This window comes from Sander lucioperca, chromosome 3, assembly GCF_008315115.2.
Source record: "Sander lucioperca isolate FBNREF2018 chromosome 3, SLUC_FBN_1.2, whole genome shotgun sequence".
NCBI lineage: Eukaryota > Metazoa > Chordata > Actinopteri > Perciformes > Percidae > Sander > Sander lucioperca.
In genome coordinates, this window is record NC_050175.1 from 29,758,328 (window position 1) to 29,768,356 (window position 10,029).

A 10,029-nucleotide genomic window follows, 5' to 3' on the forward strand; every position below is an offset into this window, starting at 1 on the left:
CAAAACTGTCAAATAATGCTGTCTGTTAATTCAGTTTATGTTTAAGCTCTTGACTGAAAGGTTGTATACAATCTTCAAGGGGCATCTCCTTCAAATGAAACAAACAAGCCTGTCGGAAAATGAAAACAGTTACTGTGATTTTATGTTTTCCATCTTTACCACAACTTTATGTAACTTGCAACTCTTGCACCACCAAGTGGTAAGGATGGGTGTCACATCTTATTATACCAAGAGGCTTCTCTGATGCAGCGTTTTATTCCACCTCCAAATAAATTGCCCTAAATTAGATTGTATTTCATTTAGAACCAAGGAGTACAACAAACCAAATAAGGTTGTTTTTCCCTTGTTAATAATCGTGGATGCATCCAGATAAACACAAGAACACTAGATAACTTGTGTAATAAAACTGGTATCTGTTAATGATGCATTTGTCTAAATAATAAAAAGGAAAACAAATAAAATACAAAATGTAGAAAAGATTTGATTCAAAGAGAAAAAGATATGCTCACTGCCAGAATTACACAACTTAACACTTGCATAATAAAATAAGGTACCGTGCAAATGTCTTCATTCCGTACATACATTTATTTTATATAAAAGAAAACAAGGGTTGTAATATTAACACTTATACACACAGGCCCGTCACTGGAAAACAACAGTATCCAACATGGCAGCTAGGCACTGAACAATGTTGGATGTCATTAAAACATCTACGTGCTCCTCCAAGTGCCTCTTGGGATCCTGTAAGAGAGACAGAAAATTAGGACAAACAATGTGATTTGTGATAAAGTTTTTTAAACACATACAACTTTGGTTTTGACAAGTCTTTCTTTCAACAAACTTCTGGAAACTTTAATGACAAAGCAACCCGATCTCCGCTTTCATAAAGTCTCTGCTTGAACTGACATGTACAGTACATTGTACTCTTTAACGGACCTCTTTACCTCTAATCAACAAACACTGACCTTGATGTAGCAATTTGTCATATTACAAAAAGAATAGTATGCATAAATAAATGTTTTCTTATCTGAAGCTTGAACTTTCGTCCTTACCTGTTTTCCAACATTCTTGATTGCCAGCTGCTCTGGGGTCATTTTGTCCTCCTCTTCAACAGCCTGAAGAAAACACGACAGTGTCTTAATATTGCAGAGGAGCACACCAGGAGCATGCCATGCGTCCATATTTGTAATGCTTTTTGCCGTATTTGCTCTGCAGAAATACTGTATATCATTTTAGGGCCTCACAAGACCCAAAAAATCCTGTATAAGGAAAATACAGTGCGTGTGTGCACCAGTTAAGCACCAGCATTAGTATGATGGGAGTCTACGAGTATCAAAAGATAATAATAACGGGGTTGGGTTTAGGAAACGTGACACGCGGGACACGATCCCCGGTCTCCTGGGTGAAAGTCCTGTTCCATTTGACCCATCCACCACCCCGACCAACCTCCCTACGCAGATTCTCGGTAGGGTTGGGCATCGAGAACCGATTCCTACTTGGAATAGTTTCAAAAATTACGATTCCAGTGGAATCGTTTCTTTATTGGAATTGTTTGAAATCGTTTGGAGGATTTGGTTTCAAATCTGATCATGGCTTCCACATTTAACATGAACACGATGCCCAACCCTAATTTTCGGGCTTTCATACTACTCGCTACGGCATAAACTGACACATCGCAAGGTAATGCAAGTCAATGGAGGCCAAACGCCGTGGATAAACACGCTTGAAAGCGATTATGCGTCTTGATAACACGCCAGAATGGCATACGAATTGGCGTGTCATACACACGCCACTTCTTGAGATCAGTCTGAATCGTGAACAGCTAAACAGCAGAAAGCAGCTTACCGATCCTCCGACTGCTGCACCGGAGTCAACAGTCTTTCATCTCTGTATTACGAGTTTTTAAAAAGTCAATACTAAGAATACCTAATTAAATACATTATTGTAAAAAAGGTTATTAAAACGCAAGTAAACATTTTTTTAACCAAATGTACAATAATCATGAAATAATGCACACTACAAAAGTCGTTCCCTTCTGTGCTGCCTATAGTAAGATCAGTAAAATGAGAGAGAGAATTTAAGATTGTTGGACGAGGTCTCCAAGGTGTACCTTATTGTAGTTCTTGGCCAGCTCCAGCATCTCCTTGACGATGGTCTCGTTGAGCTTGCAGTGCTCGCTGTAGTCCTGCAGGGTCAGGCCCTCCATCCAGCTCTTCTTATGCAGGTTTAACAGCATCTGAAGAACGACACGAGTTAGGTTTCTCACGTTCTATTTAAAACACCAAAATAAATCATTCTGTGATAGGTGTATTCTCAAACCTTTTGCTCCAGCTCGTTTTTCCTGTAATTGATGGTGATGGAGTAGTAGTGTCTGTTAAGGCCATGAATCAGAGCCTGAAAACATGAGAAACCTAAAAAGGTAAATATATCAAGGAATAACACTCATAATCTCTTGGTGCAGAGAGAAAAATCCCAAACATTAGAATTAATATTCCACTACTTTATTATGATTCAATCCTGTTTGGATCATTGGCAGTAACAGAGCATTGCATTCGAGTGGTTTGATACTAAGCCAAGTGTGCATTCTCTCTCATTATAACAAGATGATTGCTGATGCGATGCTAAGCTGACCATTAATGGATGAAACTTTGTTCATCTTCATGAGGAAACAAGTATTGTTCAGAGGTGTGAAAACCCCGTCTCCAAACCACCTCGAAGCATTTTAAGGCGCTGCCACACCAACCCGATTATCGGCCGTCGGACAGTCTGGCGAGGTTGGTGACTCAAGTCTGTTCGGTGTGTTCCGTGCCGTCGTCAGTCGGAGGAGCCGTCGGCTTTAATTTGGGCCGATTTGACTTGTTGAATCGGCCGGTGGACAGTCGGACTCAATGACCAATCTGATTGGTGGAGTGCTTGCCCTTGACCAGCGAATCAGAGCTTCTCCCACAAGAAGAAGCCCGAGAGCTGACAACGCCAGGATCTTCCTATTACTAGCCATCGTATTTTCTTCTGTTCAGCGAGTAATGACAACAATGATCCTTTTAACTACTATCAACACTCTGATGAAAACAATGACTGACGACAGCGTGCTCTGTGTTTACTAGGTCTAGAGAGATCTTCCGTCATTTCCGGTTTTCATTTTTTGGGCAACAATTAGAGGTGTGGATCTTCACTGATCTCCCGATTCGATTACGATTATCATGTCAGCGATTCGATTCGATATCTCGATGCATCACGATGCGTCAAATACATTTTTCTATTAAAGCCATATAGGATATTTAATTTATAGCTTTTCAAGCTTCAAAAACAAAACATTCTGCAGTGCTCTAATACTAAATAAATTGGATACATAAAACTACAGCACTGAGCACATGGCACCTCCTGAATGTGCAAAACATAATAGAATATGTAAACAGAAATGTTGTTAGGCCTACATTAAATTGTCAACAGAAATAATCGATTATGGCCCGGTCGATTATCGATGCAGCATCGTCCATGTCCACGATTCGATGCATCGATTATTTGATTAATTTCAACACCTCTAGCGACAATACAGATTAGCGCCGCCTGCTGTTATGGAGACGTATTACGTCTCGCGCACGCGCAGAACGTACACTGAAGTCGGTGTCGCTTCGGTGTGTTCCGAGGCACTTTTTGGAATGACTTGGGGCGACGGGGGCCGAATGATCAGTCCGACTGCCTTTTCTGCCGACAGTCGGCCGTCGGGTTGGTGTGTCAGAGCCTTTAGAAGAAATCCACCTTGAACGGAGCCGATGGCGCCGTGTACAATGCGTTACCTGGATTGAGGGCTTGTTCAGATGACCCAGGTTGGATGTGGTTTGTCTTGGTTCATGACCCAACACCATCATGTTGGCATTGATCAATCTGAAGGCATCAATGACAACCTGTAGAAGACAGGGAAAACACATGGAGCAGGTTTACGGAGTAGTAGGTCATTTTTAAATCTTGTACGATGCATGGAAAACGAAAGCTACTGAGTACCCAGGTTCTTTTGCAGCAGGCATACATCTTTACCTTTCCTTTGACACTCTGAATGGGGTCCACCACCACTGCGACGGCTCGCTCTGACAGGGCCTCGAAGCTCTGCTGTGTGTTGATGTCCACGCCAGACAACCAACAGCCAAAACCAGGGTGACTGTGGTACCACCCAACCACCATCTCTGGTCTGATGAGCAACATGGGTGGAAGACAGCATACATGTTTAGAAAGAATCCCCCAAAAAGTCTAAATTTTACAGAGAAATGTGTTGTTCAACATCAAAGTGAGGTTTCATAAAACTACTAAGCCCTGGATTTAGACTTAAATTGTTAGTCAACTTGTTCAAAATAGGGGGGAAAAAAACATGATTTTTCTAAATATTGCGTCTGCAGATATGTGTTTTACCTGCCGGTCTGCTTCAGCATATCCAGCATCTTGGCCTGGAACACAGGGTCCACTGCTTCAACACTCACACCCTGTAAGTTAGAACATATTCACTTAGTAATTAAGAGCTAAAACATAAATTAGCACTATGCACTTTCTTGTAAAATTGGCAAGTTCAGCATAGATACAATAGCCTGGTCCTACCAGACTCTCGTACATTTAATTTGTACAGACAGTCTGGCCTCTCTCCATTGACAAGTGTTAACTTCCTTGAAGGCGGGTACTCTGTTGAAGTTTAAAACTATTGGATCTGCCCAGAGCCACTCTGGATCTGCCGTAACCAATCGTTAACGTTAGCCTTAGCCAACTCCTTCACCACTAACGGAGCGAGCTGGAAAATCAAACTTTTCCCGAACCCCGTGGGGAGGAGGGCCACAACATCATGGCCACCAACACAACTCAGCAAAGATTGTTGTTGCTCAGGCTTTAACTTCGGTATATTCAGCAGCGTTGCTGCCAAAACGGACCAAATGGCTTCGCTCGCATCTTTCTCCGCCGCCATTACGGAACTACAACTTAAACTAGCGCACGACCTCAACGCCACTGTTCTCAGCCACTCCCTCTGTTCGCTGATTGGACCGGTAAAGACTGGCCTGAGAAAACCCAAGAATATACCGCTAACCCAGACAGAGTACTGAAGGAAAATGAAAATTGAGCGGAAGTACGTAGGAGGGCGGAGCCAGGCTATAGATACAAGGCATTTACTACCCAACTACACATCACAACAAGAATAGGTAAGCTTTATTAATTATGTTATAGGGGGAATCATCTTGTTATTGATGAAAATACATACTGTTCCAGACTGGGGCATGGCAAACACATCAATCACTCGCACTGTGTAGTCATCAACAAATTCTCCCAGCATCAATCCCATAACCTCCATTGGTACACCAGCACGCCCGTGCTTCAACATCTAATTTAGGGAAAACACGAGAGGGAGAGAAGTCACAACAATGTTATTAAATAAAAATAAATGTAACATAGCACTATAACAAAAGAATATTTAGTGCAGATGATGTGGGATTACCTTGAGCAGGGCCAGAGAGGAGATGTAAACCTGCTCTGCTGTGTCCACAGCAGGTGCATCTGTTGGGGGGCCCTGAGGAGTCAAAGTAGAGTTTATTTATCTTATCTATTATTTTATAATCACAACAATGACTCTCGTTTAGAATTGAAATGCATGTAATATATAATGGGAGATAACTTTGTATCCTTTAATCCTGTGGTACACTACATTAAGACTTTGTGCTTGAGATGCGATTTGTGTGTCAAGGTGTGAGACTACTTTGGGACTCAAGTACAGTGACCTTGGTCTCATCCCTGAGACACACATTATTGATGCAATCAAGGATCCCACCTGTGTTATGGGCAGACATTTCTAGTTTGCCAATCTTTTTTTTCATTATATCTGATCATTTTAAACGTATAGCATTAATACATTAAAGTTTAAATGTAATTTTAGGATATAAAAGATGAAAACGGTTTGGTTTAGGTTAAGGTTAAATAGCTGTGGTTTTGGTGAGAATAAGGTTAGAGTATCTGGGAGGAACTTTCATTTCTGGCCATAGTTCTGCTAGGAAGCATTAGAAAACTTTGTTTATGTTCAGAAATAACAAACAACGATTCAAACTTTGTGTTACCTGGCCAAGCCCTGGCATTCCTCCACCGAGCCTCAGCAGCCGGTCCATATCAAGATCTGACGAGCAAACACAACAGAGTCATTAGCTTGCCTTCAAACTATATAGCTAGACAGCTATACTATAAGAGATATATACGAAAAAGTTCATTATAGGAACAGATATAAATAAATCGAAGAGCATTTTCGGACAAATTCAGTACAAATATTTCAAAATACATATGACACAAGTAAGGTTGAATAGGTGTTTATTTTTAATTGTAACATACCCTACTTTTCAGACCATTTAGCTCAATGAATGTTCAATAGATCAATCTCTGTCCTTTAGGATAAACAATTGACTGAGTATGTAGCGTTGAAATTTTAAGATTGTGTCTGTATGGGTAGCCTATGTGCTTAGAGTTCTCTCTGTAGGTGAATTTGACAGGTGTGATGACATAGAATAGGCTCCTCTCTCCAACTAGTAAGGGTAACGTTAGCATAAAGTTACATAATAAATACCGGTAGTACAACGTTGAATGACGCCGTGACTGAGAACTAATGAACATTAGATCAGCTTTGGGTTTATAGCTATATCATATATAATACTGGTTAACAAAGAAGTCGACTTGCCGAAATATGTGTTGAAATTATTGAATATATTGGGAATCTTATGGCATGAGGCTGTTGAATTCATGGGTGTTATTAGCGTTAACGTTAGCTATAACGTTATGGTTAGTTAGCTTCAGTTAGCTATTTACCCATAGTCACGCAGAGCAGGACAATTACGCATTTATATTTGATTGAAATTATCATTTATTTTTTTTGTTGTCAATAAAAACAACAGGGAATGTAGCTAGCATAAATGTGACAGTAAATCGCTCGGTTCATTAACATTCAACGTTACTAAAAGCGTTAGCTTGCTGTTAGCATCTCACGCTTAGCCTCTGTCATTTCGCACAAGAAAAACAGCCACACATTATTAACAATGATCCCTTCTCATCATGTTTTATGAAACTTACTGACTGTGTTAAATATGTAAGTTCACTTACTTGTTGTTAAATGTTTCGGGTGTTTAGAAAAGTCTGTATTTCTGTGTTCAGTCGCGTCAAACCAACTGGCTACAATGAATCAGCCCGAATTGTCTTTTTTTAGAGAAACTGCTTCCGTCGCACTGATGACGTGTATTTTTGTCGCCCAACTGGCAATTTTACAATTAAGACACAAGGGGGCGCTACAGTCAACACATTTTATTCTATCACTTAACTGATTACTGCATAAGCTTAGAACTGTTTGATATCTATTAGGCTATGTCTTATTTCCAGTGAAATAATACCAAAAGCTTCCACAATTTCCAAATCCTTTTTGAAATTGATGAGAAGAATGATTAACTACGTACTTAATGTATTATAACCTATTAGGATACATGTTTACAATTTCTGGCATTGTGTATATTTGTTTTTTGCACCTTATTAATAATCTTTATTGTTTATATTTTGTTTTATTTGCACTAGCTACTCTTTCCTACTTCGTACTGCAACTGCTGCACAACAACGTCCCCCTGGAGAAATAAAGTTCTATCTTATCTCATCCATGTCACTGGTTCTGTGTTAATTCTTCAGTTTTGATATTAGGAACTTTTGAAATGGATGAGGTCTTATAAGAAGTTAGATGTTAGAAAACTGAATGCAATATTTTTACCTTATCATTAGTCTGTGCTGTTTAGTCTTCTGATAACATGTTATATTGATATTTATTTATTTTTAAATCTGGAAATTTAAAAATTCTGCGTTTCTCTTGTGGTTGCTTGCTTATGTTAGGTTTATGGCTGTTCATTTACTTATAGTGAAAACACATTTATATACAGTAGCTACATGTAGTATGTTTTCATTTTGAAATTAAGTGTGTTCATGGATTGTTAAGGAGACTGGTGGTAAAACATTACATGTAATTGGGATATTTAAGTCTAAATCTTGAGGCAGTTAGCAATATATTTTCAAACTGAACTGAAAGTAAAGATGCACCCTGACCTTGCCTTCTGGGACATACTGTACCGGTGTCATCTTGATACAAAAATTATTTTTTTTAAAAAGAGCACTGATATAATATACAGCATCTCTCTTTCAATACTAAAAAAGAATGAAAACTGCTGTGATGTTTGTGTGGTTTCTCATATTTCAACATGCAAGCATTTCATTATTCCCTGAGGAGCAACAAACTCTGAGTCAAACCACTAGAACATCTCATAAAATCTCACCCAGTAGTCTTACTGTTTACCACACCGCCTGGCCAGACAGGACGTCAACGAGAATTTCAAATTCCCTCATTCCTCAGTGGACAAGGAAGGGGCAGATAATCATCCACATTCCTCAGGCCCTCCCTCTCCACACCCACAGGACCTCTTACTACCCTCAGTTGTAACCAGGATGTTCTTCCTTGTGATGGGCTTAACTTGTTTCTATGGCTTTTAAGATCCAGACTGAGTTAACATACATTAGTAAGGCATATATTAATGTAGTCTCTAAATTCAATACATATAGTATGTAATAATAAATATAGTATGAATGCAGTCTTCTATAATTACACGTTAGCAACTACATCCACCAATAAAGGATCTGATGTAAGCAATGACTTGATCAGAGTCAAGACAATACAGGAAAAAAAAGACAATACAGTCTTTTTTTTTCCACTGAAGTTGAGCGAGTTTATTGTTTGCTGAATCATTACTGCTGACTGGGTTATCTCATTGAAGTCAGCTCTGCCTGTGATTGGTTGATGGCTTCCCAGGGGTTCAATTTGAAACCTACTCTTTTTTTTGCTCCAAACAGAGAGACAGCTTTTTTTTTTTTTTAAATCACCCAAACAAACAATGGATGGATGGACACATGAGCTAAAGGTTACAGATCAACTGACCCATTGGATATTTGATTTATTTTTTAAAGTACAATGTAAAAAAGTGTACACATATTTCATTTGTGATTGTGTCATTTACACTTAAATTATATATGAAATGTCACCTGTCACCAAAAGGGCTTACATACATTCCATGTAATGGGTTTATCAATCAATACAAACTGGGTGACAACAAGCACAGGAAATCAGCTATGCAAAAGCCACTGCAGCTGATTATTCAGATAGGAATGATTGGACTTTTCAAGGAACATCAGAAGTAGCTTGTAACACGACGCCAGCATGAAACCTTAATCCTACCAGCAGAGGAAATAAGGAAGAGAAATATGATGCTTTAAGAGCTTCTCTGCACTCTGATGGGATTTGGATTTAGCTTCGCTATATAAATCTCCAGCAGGATGGCTGTTTGTGGTAAGCACTGCTTTGTGCTCTAGTGTTTGTATGTGAATATAAAAGGAGTTTAATTAGATAAAAGTAAAATACAAATGTGTACCTAGACTGAGAAGTACAACATCTCTGGGGCCACATATGTGCCTGTGTAGCTGTGTGTTTCTCTGTTGCATCTCTACCAATCTGTTCACTTTAGCTGACTGAATAAACATAAAGATAATTGTGTATGGTGTTTTATAGTGTGATGCAAAGTCTGTGGTTTGATTCTGGTTGGATACATTTGTTGAACATCATTCCCTCTCTGTCCTATCATTTCCTGTCATCTCTGTACTGTCCATGTTTAAATAAAGGCAAAAATCCCCAAAACCTGAGACTAAAAAGACCCAAAAGACTGTCCACTTTCTTTTTTATACTGTACCTATCACAGCACACTGAATTTCCCAGTGGCTTTTGCATGAATAATGACTTGTGATATAGATAAAATACTTACAACACAAGTTTAAAAGGCATATAAGGACATTTTTATTGAAATGAACGTCTACAAAACATTAATAAACAGCTTTTCTCTTGAGTAGCTTTAAGTTTGGAAAGATCATCTATTCATGTGAAAACCTACTTGGAAATAAACCTCATTCTGATTCTTATTCATATTTATATATCTTACTTTCTCA

General features: G+C 39.0%; 1 protein-coding gene across 1 annotated transcript; it reads right to left on the reverse strand.

Annotated features, from left to right (window-relative positions):
• Nucleotides 1-566: 566 nt before the first annotated feature.
• psmd14 (proteasome 26S subunit, non-ATPase 14) lies at nucleotides 567-7,271 on the reverse strand. The gene is made up of 11 exons (XM_031306376.2): nucleotides 7,111-7,271; nucleotides 6,084-6,139; nucleotides 5,471-5,542; nucleotides 5,237-5,356; nucleotides 4,405-4,475; nucleotides 4,036-4,186; nucleotides 3,798-3,905; nucleotides 2,320-2,394; nucleotides 2,111-2,236; nucleotides 1,053-1,115; nucleotides 567-741 (listed from the first exon to the last, which is right to left on the reverse strand). The coding sequence occupies exons 2-11, from the start codon at nucleotides 6,129-6,131 to the stop codon at nucleotides 643-645; spliced, it is 933 nt and encodes a 310-aa protein (XP_031162236.1). The 5' UTR covers nucleotides 6,132-6,139; nucleotides 7,111-7,271; the 3' UTR covers nucleotides 567-642.
• Nucleotides 7,272-10,029: the final 2,758 nt, after the last annotated feature.